The 21,126-nt window shown below is 46.0% G+C and overlaps 1 protein-coding gene across 6 annotated transcripts in view; it reads left to right on the forward strand.

Moving 5' to 3' along the window:
* The window catches only part of CBFA2T2 (CBFA2/RUNX1 partner transcriptional co-repressor 2), a 95,901-nt gene extending 80,361 nt beyond the window's left edge, over window positions 1–15,540 (forward strand). For 3 of the 6 annotated variants that reach the window (XM_056844413.1, XM_056844418.1, XM_056844417.1), the window contains exons 5-11: window positions 2,845–3,026; window positions 4,676–4,926; window positions 5,240–5,376; window positions 7,242–7,437; window positions 11,746–11,817; window positions 13,026–13,216; window positions 15,135–15,540. In XM_056844413.1, the coding sequence (XP_056700391.1) occupies window positions 2,845–3,026; window positions 4,676–4,926; window positions 5,240–5,376; window positions 7,242–7,437; window positions 11,746–11,817; window positions 13,026–13,216; window positions 15,135–15,425 (1,320 nt within the window). In that variant the 3' untranslated portion in view covers window positions 15,426–15,540. The remainder of the gene's footprint in view (window positions 1–2,844; window positions 3,027–4,675; window positions 4,927–5,239; window positions 5,377–7,241; window positions 7,438–11,745; window positions 11,818–13,025; window positions 13,217–15,134) is intronic. The other 3 variants (XM_056844414.1, XM_056844415.1, XM_056844416.1) reach the window with 3 other exon arrangements.
* Window positions 15,541–21,126: the final 5,586 nt, after the last annotated feature.

Consider the following 21,126-nt stretch of genomic DNA (forward strand, 5'->3'; position numbering starts at 1 on the left):
CCAGACTAAACATTTCCAACTCCCTCAGCCTTTCCTCATAGGGCCGTGTTGGCGAACCTATGGCACGCGTGCCGACTCTGGCACGCGTAGCCCTCTCTGCCGGCACGCGCCCTGCCGCCTCCACTCACCCCCCGGGGAAGCAGCCTTCTTTCCCTTCCCGGGCTGGAGGCGAGGGGTTGAGGCGCGGCTTTGCCTGGCCCCGCGCCACGGGCGGTCCGCAGCGACTCCGGATTGGCTCCTCACGCCGAGGTCGGACTGGGAGGCGCTTCAGAACGGGGGCGGGGACAGCGGGCGAGCCGGCAGCGGTCGCCCTCAGGGCCCGCCTGCCCGCCCGCCCGCTGCAAAAGGCCCCTGAAAGCCGGGCCGCCATCTGCGGCGCCTCCCCCGCTCGGCCAAGAGGAGCCGCCGCCGCTGCCGCCCCGGTTCTGCCCAGCGCGCAGCCCAGCCGAGCGGCCTGTGAAGCGGAGCCAGGGAGCGGGAGCAGCCCGTGCGGTGGGGGGGGGGGGGCCGTGCTGCGGTGGCGGCCGGCGGGACTTGCGCCCAAGCAGCCCCTGGAGCCTCTGGGAGGAGGAGTAAGAAGGCTCCTGGCCCAGACTGGGCTCCGCTGCAGCTGCCAGAGAAACGCAGCGCAGCACGGCCCTCTCTGAAGCCGCAGCGTGCAGGAACGCTGCGGCCCCTTTAAATCCCCTCTCGCCATCGGCAAGAGGAGGCGGGAGGCGAGGCGGGAGGCGGGAGGGAGGAAGACGCTTCCTGCAAGCCGGGAAGGCGAAGCGTCCCTGCACGCCGCGCGGCACAGGGGTTGAAACCTCTCTCGGCCGCCGCAGAGGGAGGGAGGGAGGGAGGGAGGGGGGAAGAGGAGGAAAAAGCCAATCGCTCCCTCCCGGGGCCGGAGCATCCGCGTGGGAGCCGATCAGGTGGAGGACTTTTGTGGACTTGGGGGTGGGGGTGGGGGAGAGGTGGGAAGGCTGAAGCCCGGTCGCAGGGAGCCGGCTGTGTGTGTGTGTGTGAAGGCTTTTCTCTCTTTTCTTCCTTTTTCTGTCACTCTCCTATTCTTTCTCTCCTCTTTTTCTGTCTCTTCCCCCCCCTCTTTTTCTCTCTCCTTTTCTTTCTTTCTTTCTTTCTTTCTTTCTTTCTTTCTTTCTTTCTTTCTTTCTTTCTTTCTTTCTTTCTTTCTTTCTTTCTCTCTCTCTCTCCTTTCCATGCTTCCTTTCTGCCTTCTTTCTGTCCTTCATTCTTTCCTTCCTTCCTTCTTTCCTTACTTCTTTCTGTCCTTCCTTCCTTCTTTCTGTCCTCCTTTCTTCCCTTCCTTCCTCCTTTCCTTCTTTCTGTCCTTCATTCCTTCCTTCTTTCTGTCCTTCATTCCTTCTTTCTGTCCTTCATTCTTTCCTTCCTTCCTTCTTTCCTTGCTTCTTTCCTTCCTTCCTTCTTCCCTTTCTTTCCTTCTTTCTGTCCTCCTTTCTTCCCTTCCTTCCTCCTTTCCTTCTTTCTGTCCTTCATTCCTTCTTTCTGTCCTTCATTCCTTCTTTCTGTCCTTCATTCTTTCCTTCCTTCCTTCTTTCCTTGCTTCTTTCCTTCCTTCCTTCTTCCCTTTCTTTCCTTCTTTCTGTCCTTCCTTCCTTCCTACTTTCTTTCCTTCCTTCCTTTCCTTCTTTCCTTCCTTCTTTCCCTGCTTCCTTCCTTCTTTCTGTCCTTCATTCTTTCTTTCCTTCCTTCCTTCCTTCCTTCTTTCTCTTTCTTTCTTTCTTTCTTTCTTTCTTTCTTTCTTTCTTTCTTTCTTTCTTTCTTTCTTTCTTTCTTTCTTTCCTTCCTTCCTTCCTTCCTTCCTTCCTTCCTTCCTTCCTTCCTTCCTTCCTTCCTTCCTTCCTTCCTTCCTTCCTTCCTTCCTTCCTTCCTTCCTTCCTTCCTTCCTTCCTTCCTTCCTTCCTTCCTTCCTTCCTTCCTTCCCTGCAGATCGACCGCAGGCTGCAAGCTGCGCCCCCCTGGCATCTTGGTTGCCTGGGCCCACCGCTGGCTGCCTTCCCACCTGGGAGGAGGGGGAAGACCTGGGGGAGCTGAGGCACCCTCCAAGCCTTCTCTGCATAGCCTCCCCTAAGGTTGCCAACCTCCAGGTGGTGGCTGGAGATCTCCTGCTATTACAACTGATCTCCAGCCAATAGAGATCAGTTCCCCTGGAGAAAATGGCCACTTTGGCCATTGGGCTCTATGGCTGTGCAGTCTTCCTCCCCAAACCCCGCCCTCCTCAGGCTTCACCCCCAAAACCTCCCACCAGTGGTGAAGAGGACCTGGCAACCCTAGCTTCCCCCCACACACACACACCAGGAGATCTACGCCCAGTATGGCCCCCGAACGATGTTATAAATATGCAAATGGCCCTTGGCAGAAAAAAGGTTCCCCACCCCTGTTCTAAACTAAAACCTCAGTATTCAGGTTAAATTGCCGCATTGGCACTCGGCGATAAATAAGTGGGTTTTGGGTTGCAGTTTGGGCACTCGGTCTCTAAAAGGTTCGCCATCACTGTCATAGGGCTTGGTCTCCAGGCCCCTGATCATCCCCTGATCATCCTCCCCTGCACCCGCTCGATTCTGTCGACATCTTTTTTGAAGTGAGGTCTCCAGAACTGAGGCCTCCAGAACTGCACACAGTACTCCAGGTGCGGACTGACCAATGTGGTGTACAGCAGAACTATGACATCTTGCCCTTTTAGCTTGATTTTTGCTTTAGTTGCTTCTGGTGGAGCAGCAGGGCTGTTATGACACTAGAGCCACTGTTTTAACAACACCTGGGCAGTAGATAGGACCCCTGCAGTTTCCCAGTCTAAATGGCAACTTTAACTTTGTTTTGCAGGCCAACCTTCCACTTCTACAGAGGGAGCTGCTGCACTGTGCTCGGGCAGCCAAACAAACCCCTTCCCAATATTTGGCCCAACACGAGCATGTCTTGCTGAACACAAACACAGCTTCCCCAGCTGACTCATCAGAGCTGCTGATGGAAGTGAACGGAAACGGGAAGAGGCACAGTCCAGACAGGTAATGAGAACTGCTTCCAAAACCCAGATGGCTGGGTTGGACTGCATGCCTTATGCAAGAAAGTTGGTCCATGTCCAGCCTTAAGAGATGTGATTTATGGGGAAACAAGGCATTTACTTATGCGATGTGCTCTTTATACTTGCCAACTGAATGTCACCATTCCATGTCATTACTTCTGTTGATTGGTGCTGCCCGACTTTCTGCCTCACCTGCCTTCCAGTTTAACTTCAACAGTTTCTAAAATTAATTTCAAAACTGAAGTATCCTAGTTAGCCACAGTTTTTGGTTTGACACTGTCACTATCTCCCCTGATGTGTGTTTTGATTTTAAATCACAAGACCAAAAAAGGAACATCGATGCGGTTGCACGATGACATCCAGATCCCTTTTGGAGCAGTGTCTTCATTGAAGCCCATCTGCCGTTTGCTTGCTTTCCTCTCCCTGTTTTGTCCCCCGTTCTCCCCTCCCTTGTATTCTGTTATATTGGAGAGGTTATTTGGACCATAAACTGCCTTAAATGTAATGGTGGAAAGGAAGTAAAGAAATTACCAAATAAATAAATAAATAAATAAAATGGTCAGTTAAAGGAGATGAATGAATGCCTTGAAAACTGCAATGAATTGTACATGTGAAGAAGGAGTTGGTTTTTATACCCCACTTTTCTGTACCTTTTTAAGGAGTCACAAAGCAGCTTACAATTGCTTTCCCTTCCTCTCCCCACAACAGACAACTTGTGAGGTAGGTGGGGCTGAGAGAGTTCAGAGAGAACTGCAGCTAGCCCATACTTACCCAGCAGGCTTCATGTGGAAGAGTGGGGAAACCAAACCTGGTTCATCAGATTAGAGTCTGCTGCTCCTGTGGAGGAGTGGGGAATCAAACCTGGTTCTCCTGATTAGAGTCCACTGCTCTAAACCACTACACCACACTGGCAATCTGAACACGTGCCAGAAATCAATGCTGGCTCATTCGTTCTGATCTGTAAATAAGCAGGTAATTCAGAGCCCCCAAGTCTAGGGGAGAAATTAGTAAGTAAACATTAGTAAGCCTCCCTTTTCTGACATGTAAAATAGTTCCAAACATAAAAGATTATATTATTCTGCATTGCTGCATTGCTGCATTTTCCTACTTGCATTGCATGTTTTGCTACTTGCTCCTTGTAAAACCTGTGCTCGTCGCAGACTGGAAACACTAAACCCAAACTACAACCAAGCAGCAGCTGCTGGGTGCTCAATTTGAAAGCACTGCTGGGGCCTGATCGGGACCGCAGCACAGAGGGAGGAGGGGCTTTTGTCATTTTCCCAACCAGAAACTGCCCGGGGGGCATTATTTGCCCATGGGAGGACTGCATATGTACTGAAAGCTTGCACATGCAGCCTCCCAGTGTGGTAAATAACTCCTTCAGGGCTGTTTTGGATCAGTAAAATGGCAGAGGGATGGAGCCCCTCCTCCCCCCTATGCAGCACTCCCAATCTGAATTGGGTTCCTGCTGCGCTTTAGAATGAGTTCTTGTAGGGAACTAGCAGCAGCTGCGTGGCTGCAAGTCCCCGTCGGGATTGTGTGTTAAATGTAACGAGTAGTTTGGGCCTCATTTGGTCACCTTTCCGTATGTACGTTCTTCATGCTAATGGAGACTCTCTTTCCTCCTGACAGGAGAGAAGAAAGCAGCTTTGAGAGAGACCCACTCCCCTCGGAGCCCCCCGCCAAGAGGGTGTGCACCATTAGCCCAGCTCCCCGGCACAGCCCGGCCCTCATGCTGCCCGTCATCAACCCAGCTGGGCAGTTCCATCCTACCCCACCCCCGCTCCAACATTACACCTTGGAAGACATTGCGACCTCCCACTTGTACCGAGACCCGGGCAAGATGTTGGAGCACAGGGAATTGCGAGACAGGCACAGCGTCGGTAAGGAGGCCTCTGTGCGGGTCCGCTCACCCGCTTCTCTTGGGCCCTGTCTGGGCACCGTTGTCACGAAAACACCCCAAACCATCTTGCCCCCTGGGAACGGAGGTTGAAAGCCTTCAGGATGCCAAATACGGAATTCAGCCCTTGCCTAGTGCGGACAAGGGCGCGAAGAAAAGAGGGCCTGCGCAAGCCCCCTCCGCCCTCTGATATTGCAGTGCGTTACACGTCCCAGTGTATGTGGCTTTTTTCTTCTCGGTGTGGCATCAAACTGTCAGCATACCTGATGTAGCAATTTTCTCTCCTTGTGTAATAGGACTAAACGGAGGCTATCAGGATGAGCTCGTGGATCATCGCTTAACAGAGAGAGAATGGGCTGATGAATGGAAGCATCTTGACCATGTAAGGAACCTGAATGCACAGCCTCCAGCTCCTCTTAACATGAGCTGCACAGTGAGTTCTGTGAGATCAGCACTGATAAAGTGACAGCAAAATAGGCCTGTGTGTAATCCTGTTTTCATTTAGCTTGAAGGGGCTATAGCTCAGTTTTTGTTTAGCATGAAGGGGCTACAGCTCAGTTTTCATTTAGCATGAAGGGGCCACATTGGGCTCCATGTTCAGTGCCTCGCACCTCCAGTTAAACAGATCTTAGGTGTGAGAGCTAGGAAAAACCTTCTCTATTCCTGAAATCTGGGGGAGCTTGTGTCAGTCAAATAGGCAGTACTGGGCTACATGGACTGCTTCACTGTTTGCAGTTTTGCAAGACACTCTCCCTCCACAGAAAATACTTTTTACATATGGCAGAATTGTCATGTTGAAGCAGATTTTTAAAGCATGTGGTGCAGTAGCCCCAATGGTTCAGCAAAGGATTATACCAGGCAAAGGGCTTCTCTCAGATTCTCCATTAAGATTGCATTTCTCCTCCCAGCAGGGACTGTGATTTCAGTCTAGCATTTGGCATGAGCCGCAGAGGAAGTGAGGCCCGTGGGATGTGATGGGCAAAGCTTTTGCCCTGTAATCTGTTTGAAAATGGCTTGCTATATGGCTGTAATGTGTAAAAGCTGCAAACAAAAACGAAATCTCAGAGTTCCCCATTCCTTTCTAACTCCCTGGTAAAACCTGTGCGTATGCCCAGTTCAGCAAAGGCAACTGAATGTAGAATCAGGAGTCCCTATTATAGGGTGAAACAAAACCAACAAATATAAAAGGTGTTTGTTTATAATTGTCAGTTCTGGCTTAACGTGCAGTGTATTTCATTTGGTGCGGTGAAATTTAAAATGGTCTGTAAATGTTCATTACTAGATGGTCAGTGTCTTTCTTAACCAACTTCTTTGCTGCCTGTAGTAATGCAAGTATATAAGAGGAACACCTAGAATTCCTGTATTACAAAAGTTGAAAAAGGCCAATACAGATTTCTGTATGGGGTTTCTGTCTGTAAGGCAAAGCTGAGGCTGTTTGAGAAGTTGTCATGAAAACTGTATTTTGAAAACTTGGAAAATATCCTTTTACTTAGATGGTTTTAATATCCTCTGCCTTGCGTGGACAGACAGACAGCTGAACAAATGCACTCTCAGTTTTGGTATTATCTCCTGATTTGGAACACGTTGTAATATCCCGAAATATTCTGAAAAATACTTCCACATAATAGTTTCAATGAAGAGCAAGCCAAACATGAAGTCCCATTGAAATCAATTAGACTTGGATCCACTTCATACTTGAGCTCTCTAGACGGAGATAATTGTGTAAGAAAAAAGGAGATTACATATTTGTCTTGCTGCAAAACCCATCCACTGATTGTGAATCATGTATGAAGTTATCCTGAAACTACGCATTAAAAGCCAAACTATGTGATCAGCTAAATCATATGCTGTAACTTCTCCTGGACACTGTTGCACATTTTGATGCATGTGTGTGTGTATATATATATATGTATATATGTGTGTGTGTGTGTGTGTGTGCGCGCGCGCGTATATATATATATATATATATATATATATATATATATATATATATAAAAAAAAAAAAATCCTTACACAAAAATTAAGCTACATGCTTAAGGGGAAGAGTCTAGCATGAGTTGTACTATTTTATTGAGTTGAAAGTAGTTTGTTTTACTTGGCATTTCGTTATTTACAAAGTTGCAAGGGTATCACAGTTTCTAACTCAATCTAAAAATGCCATTCTAGTAGGGTACAGTAAGTTGCTTTAGGAACCTGGTTCTGTAGATGACGTTAAGCAGATGTGTACCTTGTATGGGAGGGCTGTGGAAACCCCATGTAAGAGCAGGGTGTTAGTTTAAAGCAATATATTTCTCAAAGGCGTTGAACTGCATCATGGAAATGGTGGAGAAGACCAGGCGCTCCATGGCTGTCCTCCGTCGTTGCCAAGAGGCTGACAGGGAAGAGCTGAACTACTGGAAGAGACGATGCAGTGAGACCACAGAGCCACGGAAAGGAGGGAGCGAATTAATCGTGAGGCAGCACAGCCCGGGGAGCTCGGATTCGGTCAGCAGCGGTAAGTTTTGGAACCTGAGCTCTTCACTCTTATTACACTGTGTCATAAAGAGGAAGTAGTCTTAAAAGATGCCAAGTTTTTTTCACAAGACCAGTGCTTACATAGCACGCTCGGAGGAATTAACTGCCACTTGTAGGTTTGCTACAAAATCAGGCAGGATGCCTCCCCCCTCCCATTAATATATTTCTGATGTCAGAAGTTAGGACAGCTGTTGTTCAGGTGGAATTTCATACCGAAATAACAGATACATGAAAATTGTAAGCTTCTTTTGTATTTGCGGCAGGGAAACGAAGCACACAGAATTGTCCAAGGGGAAAGAAAATAGGGTACTTGCAAGGTATTTATATTCGTTCAGTTATGGGCATACATATACAGGCCATTTCCGATTGTCTCCTTTTCGCTAGAATTTATAACAATCCATGCTTTCAGATTTAGGAAATATGTTGAAATGGATGAGATTACTTATTTTAAAATACGTATGTTCCACCTTTCTATATAAATATACTTGAGGCTGCTTGCAGTTTAAAACAACAAAGCAACAAATAAAACTTCAACAAACAGAAAAAAGCAATAATAAAATGCACCAGATTAAAACAGGATAATGATATCAAAAGACAGCATTTTGCTGCCAGGTAAGAAAATGCTGCTGGGCTGGAATGACTTTTCCAGTTAGTGTTACAACAGAGCTTCTATCAAGCAGTACCGGGAAGCTTCTGAACACCGACACAACATCCAGCAGTGTTTGTTTCAAAGCTAATATGCACTTGAAAGACATGAAATTGCTATCCATGTGCCTGCAAAACAAAGTAAACCAACTATTGCCTCTTCGTAATAAAAGTTCTGGAGGCCAGATTTTTCTCTCAGTGACCCCTGTGCAATCATTATTTTTCAGCAGAACTGCATACGTAGAACTGAAGCTTAACATGGCTTTGCTCAATCAGTAGATTGTTCTTTCTCCAACATTAGCTTGCCAAGTGCCACAGTTAGTTATCCACACACCACTCTGTTCCCACCAAAACATCGGATCGCTGAGTGGCCGATTTGCCTCTCATGAGCTAGATTTGCCATTTCATGAGCTAGAACCCTGAAGTTTATACGCACGTGATCCAAGAAACCCTGGTGGTTAAAAAAAAAATCAGAGAATGTAGAGGACCTTCATTTCCCACTCTCCGTAGAGGACCGCACTTCAGTACATGGACAAGGAATGTGTATAATCGCAGAATGCAAATTGCATTTCCGATTAAATTTATGTTCTTATATTCGGTTCCCCATTTTCTCTCCCCCCACCCCCAGTCTGTTTACATATTACCCCAGCTGCATGGCAGCTGCCAGGAAAGATTTCTCCCCAGGCTGGGGTTCCACTTCCAGGTGCCAGCGCAATGCATGGAAATGTACAGAGGGCAAAGCACAAAGAGGCCACATAACCTCTACGCTCCATGCTCCTAGCATGTAGCTTTTGCCCCAGGGAAGCCTTTTACTAGTAACTTCTTCACATCTAGGGTACTGTGGTGCACCAGCTGTCACTTCTCTCTTGCTTGAAGTTAAAAAATGAAGAATAGACTGTAGCATCTCTTTCTATCTCTTGATGGATCCGTGAGCCTAATAAGAAGAGATCGGAAAATCCAGAAGTATGATTTGGGCAGAAGGGCAACTATTGGGGTTGGGGCCGAAGGTGCCATCTTTCATATTCTGCAAAATAGATCTACACTCTTAAATAGTAAAGACAGCAATACTCTGTCACCTTTTTAGAAATATGAGTTTTCCTAGTTCAGTAGTGTTTGCATATTGTAAGTAGTGGTTAAGAGCGGTGGAGTCTGATCTGGAGAACCAGGTTTGATTCCCCACTCCTCCACATGAGCGGTGGAGGCTAATCTGGTGAACTGGATTTATTTCCCCACTCCTACATGTTAAGCCTGCTGGGTGACTTTGGGCTAGTCACACACTCTCAGCCCCACCTACCTCATAGGGTGTATGTTGTGGGAAGGGAAGGTGATTGTAAGCCAGTTTGATTATTCCTTAAGTGGTAGGGAAAGTTGGCATATAAAAACCAATTCTTCTTCTTCTTCTTCTTCAAGCAGGCTTCTGCATGTGCACGAAATGTTCTGTTAGCTTGAGTTTGTTTTCAGTTCAGCTCTTGGGTACAAACGGAAGCTTTGTCAGGGCTAAGCAAAAGGGTCTTTAGAGGGGGATTCTCAAGACTCCGCAAACACAGGGATAAGAAGATGGGAGGAAAGGAAGCTGTGTAATCCTTGAACTTGTCTACCCCGACTGGAAATTTTCTCAGTATCCACAGCCAGTCATTTATATGAAGACTCTTACTCTTGTGTCTGCTTTTTTTTCTCCTGAAGTTTTCATTGCCATAAGTGTAAAAAAGATAAGGAAACAGTGCTGGGGGACAGTAGTGGAAATAATACAGCAATGGCAAAGCACCTTGGCTCATCTCGTGCCTCTGGCCCAGCCCCAGCACCCCCCGCCCTGGAAATTGGAAAGTGTATGCCCCTCGTTAGATGTCCATCTGTCAGCAATGCTGATTCTATGACCTTAGGCAGTTCATGAGAGGAAGGGCATCTTGGCCATTTTCTGGGCATGGAGTAGGTGTCACTGGGTGTGTGTGGGGGAGGTAGTTGTAAATTTCCTGCATTGTGCAGGGGGTTGGACTAGAAGACCCTGGTGGTCCCTTCCAACTCTATGATTCTATGAAAACCTCATGAGAGGTCGCCATAAGTCAGTTGCAATTTGACGGCACTTAATTGTTATTTAGAAATTGAGCAGCTTTACAACTTTTAGTCACATTCGTTTAGGGAGTGTCTCCCACAGCTTCTTTCTGCCCAAGGTTTCAGGGCACTCCTGGATTTAGCCCTTCATACTTTAGAACCATAAAACTGCCACTGACAGCATTTTGCTTAGCGCTAGAAAAGTTACAGCTAGTGTCCCTGGGGATAACATGGTAGCAGAAGGCATGGAATTGCTAAGGCTCTGGATGGTGGTAGGGGAAAGGCTTTGTGGAAAGTTAGAAGAGTGATAGTTAAAAATATAAGCACATAAAAACATAAGAAAAGCTGCGATGGATCAGACAGAGGCCATCAAGTCCATTAGTCTGTTCCAATGGTTGCCAGACAGGTGCTTCTAGGAAGCCCACAAACAAGACAATTGCAGCATTCCACAGCACATAATATAATAGGCTTGCTCCTCTGATACTGGAGACACCAAGTATGCATGATGACTAGTATTCATTTTGACTAGTAGCCATGGATAGCCCTATCCTCCATGAACATGTCCACTCCCCTCTTAAAGCCTTCCAGGTTGGCAGCCATCACCACATCCTGGGGCAGGGAGTTCCACAATTGAACTAGGGGCATAACTAAGTTGGCTTAATGTGAGTGTTCAGATGTAGAGAGAAGGTGTGAAGTGGGTAGTAAGATTGACAGTGAACATCGGGGCAGGGGAGTAATGGCAGCAGTGTGTGTGTGTTGCAGAGGGCAAGAAGGGAAAATGAGAGTGGAGGTCTAGTTCAGAGCTGAGCAATGCTTCAGCTTCTGCTTTCTCCAGATTGATGGATAAGGTGCATTGACATTTATATAGTGGATAGTCACTGCAACCCAGCCTGCTGGTACCCAGTCGTCTCCTCTAGCAAGTGAGCAAAGTGAGAATGTAGGGTAGGATCCCGCAGGTCTCTTCAGTTGGCAGTGGCGCTCCCCTCCAGCAGAAGAGGCTGTCCAGTGTTCGAGGAAGGCTCCTTTTGCCAAAGTAAAGCACCACCCCTAACAGAAGAGATCCACAGGCTCCAGCCCTGGACATTCGGCCCCATTGTCTCTCGTTGCTGATCTTGATGTTTCTGGCCCGACATGTCTTTCCATGCGGGCACTGCTTTTCCAGTTCTCAAGTGACCGACCCCCACAAAACGTAGCGCGCACTTCAGTTGTCTGAAGTTCTTGAAAATGCAAGATGCTGTGTAAAATGCCGGCTGCCATCAGCACGGATTAATGTTCGCTACAGCAGGACAAAGCAGATGCCTGACAGGATACTTATAAATATAGCCTGCGATGACGAAGTATTAAGAGATGGAAATGGGATTGTGCTGTGCGATAAATTATGTAGGACACTAAATTAAATGCGGTCATTTATCATCGTGCCATTTGGTGAACACTCTTAACTGCAGAAATCTCTTGGCTTGGTTTAAGCAATTAACTCTGTCCTTTCTTTCAGCACTATATCTTGCTGAACAGATGCTGTGTATCAGTTCTCGTAGCTAGAGTGGGAGGGATATTTCAGTGTCTAATTCTGTGGACGCAACCCTTCTTTCCGCAGATTCTCAGCGTGAGTTTAGTAGCAGGTCAGGAGCAGCCGGCTATGTCACTGAAGAGATCTGGAAGAAAGCCGGTATGTATTTGAAGAGGTCTTGTTTGGAAGAATGTCCTCCCCTCCACACACACACACACACACACACTGTCATTCGTGGGATGTTCTGGGACAGAGATTTTTCAAATACCAACCTGAGTTGAGACAGAATCATGCAGTTTTAAAAAAGTATACCTTTAAAAACCACTACAAATCTTTTAAGAAAGAAATCCAGGAAAGCTACTCGTATTTCTCTGGCAACTTTGTAAATACCTTAGCATAAATTCATCCATAAATTAATATCTGGGATGCAAATTTATATAGTCATTTGGGGGGGGGGGGAATCATCTTAAGTTGCTGAACATCTTTCAACCATAGTTCTTTTTTAGCAGCCTGTAATAGCACATCACAGATCTTCACAAGCAGACAGAGTTTTTGAAAACATCCTTTAAAATCTACCAGATGTTGCTTTATGATGTCGGGAGGGCTGAAAGGCTTTTCGGAGGAGAATTGTGTTCTTACTATTATACAAGACCAGATAAAAATCCTTATACACCACAGGCTGGCTGGCTGGCTGGCTTATTAATTTAGGTATTTTAACCTGGTTTTCTCTGCTCAGTGCAGACACCAAGTAGCATACAGAGTAAAAGAAAAAGAAAGAAAAGAAATAATCCACACACATAGAAAACAAAGCTCCATCCAATCTGACAACAAAACCTAACAACAAAACCTACCAGCCATCATCGGAGTGGAAAAGGGGACAGAGAAGGTGGTAACAGCTCTGCCCATGATGAAACCAGTCTCTCCTCTGTCTGGCAGCAGGCAGGCACTTATTTTTGGGAGACCCTTATTGATAATGCTGCTGTTTCCTCCCCTGAAGAGTAATACTAGTCAAAGCCTCCAAACAAATTCAGCCAGATGAACCTGCCACTGTTTGCCCCTTTGACCGTGGAATTTCGAAGCCAAACAGCAGTCAGTGTCGGCATCTACATCTGGTGGGTCCCACTGGAAATCACTTCCATAGATGCAGCAGGCGGTGGGTCCCACTTATGTTCTCACAGCCTTTGGCCTCATTTGCCCATCTTACCATTTAATCCTATTGGCCACGAAGTTGACTAAGGTGTAAGTCCCAAATCGAGTTGAAGGGCATACAGAATCTTTGCGTTCCTATCAGGCAGACTGCAGATTGCTCCACGCTGTCCTTTGCCTTCTCTGACAAGCTGTTTGATGAGGCTCTTGTTTTCTTTTAGAAGAAGCTGTGAATGAAGTGAAGCGCCAGGCCATGTCTGAAGTCCAGAAAGCGGTAGCAGAGGCAGAGCAGAAGGCATTTGAAATGATTGCATCTGAGAGGGCCCGAATGGAGCAGACTATTGCGGATGCCAAGCGCCAGGCAACCGAGGATGCTTTCCTAGTGATCAATGAGCAGGAGGAGTCTACGGAGGTAAGGAACCAAAAAAGTATCCCTGGCAGGCTTTGGAGTGCATAGGAGAAATCCCAAGGCAAGATTTTCAGGAGGTACCTATGGTTCTCCTAGACTTGTCAAGTGTTTTGTCCGTATTAAATTTAAAAGTTCATTATTGCTTAAGTTTCAAAGTGTTAAGACTCCTGTCTCCAGCATGGAACTATCTTGTCTTCTTTGATGTAAGCCTCCGCTATCCTTATGTGTTATTTTAGATGTGATGGTTTTCTTGGACTTTTGAGAGTTGTCATTTCCCCCTTCTAACATTTCATGGGAACAGTTGCCCAAGGAAGAATGTCTGTAGTGACATTGTTGAAAGAGGTTTCCAGCACTGCTAAGTGTTACCTTCTGGATATGCAGAAACACTGGTAACCTGTAAAGTGTAGATGTTTTGTCACAGTAGGAACTCCCCCCCCCCATCCCTAACACTTTATTTAGAATCATAAGAGTTGGAAGGGACCACCAGGGTCATCTAGTCCAACCCCCTGCACAATTCAAAAAATTCACAACTACCTTCCCCCCCCCACCCCCAGTGACCCATACTCCATGCCCAGAAGATGGCCAAGATGCCCTCCCTCTCATCATCTGCCTAAGGTCACAGAATCAGCATTGCTGACAGATGGCCATCCAGCCTCTGCTTAAAAACCTCCACGGAAGGAGAGCTTACCACCTCCCGAGGAAGCCTGTTCCACTGGGGAACCGCTCTAACTGTTAGAAAATTCTTCCTAATTGAAATTTGAAATTAAATCAAAAGAGTTTCCGTCTATAAACTCTTTTGATTTAATTTCAACCCGTTGCTTCTTTTCTTTCTTTTTAAATGAAAAACACTCACTAAAAAAATGAACAACAAGCTGATTTTCCTGCTTTGAGACCAGCTGCAGCTTTGGCCTCTTGCCATCATTGCCAATTGGTCACCCTGTAAATCCACCCCCTGATTTGCTAGTCGCCTGGCGCTTGACTTCTAAGGTGGAATTCATAGTCTGGGGATGGTTTTTGTGTAGTTGACAGGGGTTTCAAGACGTCCCAGATAATTGAAACCTCTCATATGGCTTATCGGTGGAGGGTCGCTTATTAAACAGTGGCGTGGATCCGAACTTTTTCTGCCATTCCCAAAGAGCTTGCCTCTGTTGCAGACGCAATGCTCTGCTGCAGAGTATGTTCCCTCCAGTGCGAGGTTCTTTCTCATTGCAAGAGGAGAACGACCTTAGCCACAGAGGAACATTCTCTGCAACAGAGAACCACCCTCCACAGCAGAGGACAAATGCTGCAGAAACTGGGATGGGGGGTTGGGAGGGGGGTGTTAGGATCCATGTTATTGTTACAACTTGGTGGAGGAAACTTGGTACGGATTGCTAATGATGTTCTTTTATGATGGGTTCAGTAGATGTATGCAGTACACAGGCTTCCATTTGGTAAGAGCTTGGCAAGCCATTCCACATCAAGGGTAAAGCGCATCTAATTTTTGGGAGGGAAAATGGCTTCCTCGTTGCCAGTTAGGAGCCCCGTGGCACAGAGTGGTAAAGGTGCAGTACTGCAGCTCACGACCTGAGTTCGATCCCGATGGAACTTGGTTTCAGGTAGCCGGCTCAAGGTTGACTCAGCCTTCCATCCTTCCGAGGTCGGTAAAATGAGTACCCAGCTTGCTGGGGGTAGAGGGAAGATGACTGGGGAAGGCATTGGCAAACCACCCCGTAAACAAAAGTTTGCCTAGGAAACATTGGGATGTGACATCACCCCATGGGTCAGGAATGACCCAGTGCTTGCACAGGGGACCTTTACCATTACCAGTGCCTGCAGCAGTATCTTGTGTAGTGCCTTCCCTGGAGATCTTGGTCATCTTTGAAGCAAACAACAGCGAATGAATTTAAAAGGGTGGTTGCTGTTTTTGTTTTTTTGCCAGAGCTGCTGGAACTGTGGCCGCAAAGCCAGCGAGACGTGCAGCGGATGCAACATTGCCCGCTATTGTGGCTCCTTCTGCCAGCACAAGGATTGGGAGAGACACCATCGAATCTGCGGGCAAGGCCTGCACAGCCAGGTCAAACCACTCCCCTTACCCACAGGCCGATCTGCAGCAGCCGCTCTCAAAGCAGTCGAGGGAGTCCCAAGTCCAGCTCTAGAGAAGACTTCGGCTACCACCTCTCGGTCCTCCACTCCAGCCTCCGTGACAGCAGTAGACACTAATGGGCTCTAAAAGGGGAGATGACCATCCAGCATATTTTGTTAGTTTTCCTAGTTTTCTACATTAAGAACAGACTCCTCGAAACAGTTGTTGAACGTTCGTACTGCGGCACATTGTCACTCAAGCGAATGCTAACAGGGCATTTTCCCCCACATCCTTATAATCGGCTCGCCTAGAAGTCCGTGCCAGCGGTCCTCGTTGGAATCCCAGAATGATCTCCTGGGGCTCGGAAGCAGCGGGTTTCCTCCGATCCTGAGAACTTCGGCTTCTCATTTTTAAAAAATCTGCACTTTCTCAAAGGGTTACCTTCGTGTTGTCGCTTTGAAAATTGATGTGAGTTTTTTACAAGGCTGTCCTCCGTGGCTGCTGCGCTGCTGAGCGCCCTACTTGGTATTTTCTTTCCCCCATGCACACACACATACGCACAGTGGCATAGGGCAGGTGTGCCATGATTGGAAACTGCATCAATGGCAGTGAGCTATCAAGGGCAGTTTTGCCTACTTCTCCCTTGCTCTCTCATCCCCCCTCTAACACTGTTGATTTCTCTCCCCCCCACCCCGCCTTTTTCTGTTCGCACAAGCTGTGGACAGATTTGGGGTGGAGGAGGAGGTGGCAGAATGATGCTATTCTCGTTTGCTGAAGGGAGGATCTAAAACCTCTTTCTGGACAGGGTGAATCACGATCGGTCTCACTTGGCCCATTTTAATCGTTCACTGGTGTGAAGAAGCCCCTCTCTGCATATGTCTGTGGGCCTTAACAGATTGAGAGGTGTCATGCAGCCATTTTGCACGACACCGTTTGCAGCTCTTTCCCCCCACCCCATCAACTGGTTTATTTTGCGATACTGAAGGCATCCCCCACCATCTCCATCATCACACCACACATTATTGATTTTAAATACATTATTTAAGGTTTATCAGTGCACAAACTAGCACACACACACACACATTATTCCATCGTATAACTTACATCCTATTCTCTCTAAACAAGTTGGCTAAACTAAATAAGTTTCAGGTGATTGTATTTTTAGTGTTCAAACTTTTGCATATATCCAAGGTTTAATGGGGTTCCATGTGTTATCTGAACAATTGCCTTTAACCCACTGGCTCCAGCTAAAGAGTCTGTGAATTGGAAACAACTTTTATGCCATTAAAGGTTTTTTGGTTTGGTTTGGAATTGGAAACAAAGCAGTGTAGAACCATAGTGAAATATTTGGATATACTTTTTGAGGTGCTGAGGGTTTTCTAGTTGCATCTTTACCACCAGCCTCTGTTATCTTTGCAGTGTTTTAAGTGCATTCTTAGAATGACTCTTCCAAAGAATTCAAATCCATCATTTTATGGTTCTCCATCAAGTGTGCCAAATTGCCCATTAATGTCCTAGTTGGGGAGGGGCTGTGGCTCAGTGGTAGAGTATCTGCTAGGCATGCAGAAGGTCCCAGGTTCAATCCCCGGCATCTCCAGTTAAAGGGACTAGGCAAGTAGATGATGTGAAAGACCTCTGCCTGAGATCCTGGAGAGCTGCTGCCGGTCAGAGTAGACAATACTGACTTTGATGGACCAAGGGTCTGATTCAGTATAAGGCAGCTTCATATGTTCATATGTTCATAAATTGCAAGATCAGCTGAGGATTAATAAATAACTACAGCCACTGGGAAATGCACATATAGAAGCTTAATGTACATGGCTTTATTGTACATCCACCAGAGCACTTGACATACGTGGCAGTGTGAAAGGTGTCACCTCCACTTGGCTTGAGAGTCAATACTAAGAAGTCTTTACTTTTGAGAAACAAGTATCCTGGTATGATTTGAAATTGCAGCCGACTACCTTTCAGGTTATGCTTGATCTTTTAAAATGAAACCTTTTGGAATTGTTGTGATTTTTATTTTTGGGGGCTGATTCAGGTATTTACATCTCTATGCATTCACGTGCCCAGGTATGCAACTGCACAGGGAAAAACAACCAGAAATACCATTTGCCAACGCACTAGTGATGTGCTGTCAAAGGGAACATTCTTGTGTGTTGACTATTAATAAGGTTTGGGAAGTCATCACACATCCTGTTTTATTGGCCACCTCCTTCATATGCAGAACCCCAATACATCCAGAAGTTTGAGTGAAAAGTTTTAATTACACATTTTCTACTGCTAGAGGAGACTACCAAGGCTGGTGTCAGTTTGCAATATTCCCAGAGTTTGCAGCAAATATGGAAATACTAATTAAGGCTGCAGTATTGAAACTACTTATTATCTTATAAATCCCAGTTGTCTGAAAAGAACTAAATACTAGAAGACGAACTCCAAAGACATTGTGTGATTGTGGGTGTGCGCGTGCGCGCGAGAGAGGTGGCATTCCGATAAATAATGTGTACATAGAAAGTCTTCCATAACTTTCCATGCAAATGCAATGGCTTGCTGTGTATTAAAGAAAAATACTTTAATTTTAATGTACATAAATGAAATACTACCAGTCATGATTTATGATGATTTTTGAAAATTGAAGTGAAAGATGTAAAATTCTATGATGGGGAAACTTCTTGGATTCCGTTCTCGTTCTCTCTCTCTCTCGTTCTCTCTCTCTCGTGTTCTCTCTCTCTCTCTCTCTCTCTCTCTCTCTCTCTCTCTCTCTCTCTCTCTCTCTCTCTTCTCCCCTCCCTCTTTTTTTCGGGGGGTGTCATTTGATTTTATGCTAGGGAATTTTTGTTACTTATTTCATGTGCATAACTTATTTAACGTACTGTATAAAGGAACCGAAACTGTTACAGATGTATTTAGTTTGTTCTACTCACAGTAGTCAATAAAAAGACTATATTCACCTTAAATCACCTGCTTTCACTTTGTTATAAAGGTTGCATACAACTGTGTTGTATAAAAACTAGCCCATGGAGGATGAAAGGGTGACCAAGTGTGATTGGAACTCTAATAAAATAAGCAAAATGGCCATAGCTGAGCTAAATCACAGTGAATCAGATGAGAATCCACAGCGGACTTCTAGAACACATACTTTGCATGCATAAGATTTAGAAATATAACATTTCCAGAGATGGAAAAGTACCTTGTTTTTTCCCCCTAAGGGGGGATTGGAAATTTTGAAGGGGAAAATAAAATGTTCTTTCTTATCAAACCTAACCTCCTTTTACTACTGTAGCAGCATAAAATGGATCATTCATAGTGTAGCACAGAAAGTTGTACTATGTGGCGTATTTCTGAAACGTTAAGAGATAAATGGAAGAGACTGATTATCTGGACCCATTTCAGTCTGACTTCAGGCCAGGGTTTGGAACAGAGACTGCAGTGGTTGTCTTGGTTGATGACTTCTACCAAGAACTTGATGAGGGACGTGGCACTGCTAGTTCTGCTGGATCTCTCAGCAGCCTTCGATACTATTTTCCATAGTATCCTACAGAGCAGCCTCTCGACACTGGGACTGGGAGGGGGGCATTGTGTTATGGTAGTTCGAGCCCTATCCGGGGGCAGTCTCAGATTGTGGTGCTTGGGGATTCCTGCTCTGCCCCTTGATCACTGACCTGTGAGGTTCTGCACAGTTCGATCTTATCTCCCCACCCCACACTATTTTATATCTATGAAGAGGCTGGGAGATATCATCAGGAGGTTTGGGCTGTGCTGCCACCAATATCCAGCTCTTCCTTTCTTTCCCATCTAATTCCAAGGATGCTGTTGATACTCTGAAGCAGTACTTGGAGTCAGTAATGGGCCAGATGAGGGTGGACAGACTGAAATTTAATCCTGACAAGACAGAGGTTCTCTGGGTTAGTAGAAAGGCAAACCTGGGACTTGAGATCTCTCCTGTCTTGAATGGGGTTATATTCCCCCTTGAAAAGCCAGGTTTGCAGCTTGAGAGTGCTACTCGACAAAGCAGTCACAGAAAACCAGGCAGCTGCGATGCTTCGGAGTGCTTTTGCCAAGCTTTGGGTAGTGCATCAACTGCATCCATTTCTGGGTCAGTCAGATCTAGCCAGAGTGATCCATGCCTTAATTACAGCTAGACTGGACTATTGCAATGTGTTCTACTTGGGGCTACCCTTAAAGAGTGTTCAGAAACTGCAGCTAGTACAGAATGCTATGGCTAGACTGCTGGTCGGGGCCAGCAATTGGGAGCATGTGACCCCGATATTACAGCAATTACACTGGCTACAGAGCTACTCCCAAGATGAATTCAAACTGTTGGTGTTGACCTTTAAAGCCCTACATGGCTTGGGAATGGGGTATCTGAAGGACCATCTTGAGAAGCCCTCCTGACTGTCCAATCAATCAAAGAAGCTCAGTTGGTGGGTACACAAGAGAGGGCCTTTTCAGTGGCAGCCCCAGAATCATGGAACAACCTCCCCAGAGAGGTGCGCCTGGCCCCCTCACTTTCAATCTCCAGGAAGCAGTTGAAGATAGTTTTATTTAAGACTGCATTTGGTTAGCCTTATTAGCAGTCTTTAATTGTGATTTTAAATCTTGGTTTTTTATGTCTTTTATCTATGCTGTAAGCTGCCTTGAGCTCCTTATGAAGCTAATAAATGTTTTGTAAATAAAATAAAAGCCTTAGTTTCCTACCAGAAAAATTGTGAATATATACTTAATGCAATACTACAGAAAAGCCTCCTTTTTGAAACAATGTTTTCTGTTTATTTATTGGGACTTCACATCTCCAATAAGATGCCAGCTTCAGTCACCCACCCACCTGTCCCTTTAAGAAACGAACTCACATAGCAGGGCTGGGAAAGTCCTTTCTGATGACCATGGAGAGCTGCCACCTGTCCAAATAGACAATACTGGGCAAACTGGCCCAGTGATTTGACTTGGTACAAGATATCTTCATATGTATAATCTTCAAGTAGGAGTAAAGAGCCCAAAGTGAACTCATGACACAAGATACAACTGACCCATTGGTTGATGGATTTATTTGCTAAAATTCCACAGGAGTGTGAGGGGCTCTGGCTTAGCGGTAGAGCATCTGCTTGGCATGCAGAAAGTCCCAGGTTCAATGCCTGGCATCTCCAGTTAAAGGCTCTAGGCAAGTAGGTAATGTGACAAACCTCCGCCTTAGACCCTGGAGAGCCGCTGCCAGTCTGATTAGACAATACTGACTTTGGTGGACCGAGGGTCTGTTTCAGTAGAAGGCAGCTTCATGCGTTCATGTGGCACAGAACATGATGCCAGGTAGAAATTCAGATTCTGGATAAGCTTGTCTTTTAAAGAAAACATCTGTATCCCTTACAGTTTTAAAGATATGCTTGAGAATGTGTGAGCATGTGTTCCCAAGTTATCCTGAATGCATGTAGGAGTGGAACAGTGGGCACATGTTCATTCTGTCTGGGTGATAATTTATGAATAGTCCTTAAGACTCCCAAGAAGACAGTGATAGTGCTGAAGTGCTCTGTACAATTTCTTGTCCTTGAGTGACAAAACCAAAAATCCAATTAAAAAACCCAAAAAACCAGAGTGCAAAATAGAAAACATTACACAACAAGGTGTACAAAATAACAGTATACAAACACTGCAAAATGTATACAGATTCCAGGATGCAATTTGCTTTGGTACATAACTTGGTTCATCTGGGGAAAGCGTTTTTCTTTAAATGGATTTCATAGAATCATAGAGTTGGAAGGGACCACCAGGGCCATCTAGTCCAACCCCCTGCACAATGCAGGAAATTCATAACCACCTCCCCACCCCATTGACCCCTACTCCACGCCCAGAAGAT

Source organism: Euleptes europaea, chromosome 2 (assembly GCF_029931775.1).
Source record: "Euleptes europaea isolate rEulEur1 chromosome 2, rEulEur1.hap1, whole genome shotgun sequence".
In the NCBI taxonomy this organism is placed as follows: Eukaryota; Metazoa; Chordata; class Lepidosauria; order Squamata; family Sphaerodactylidae; genus Euleptes; species Euleptes europaea.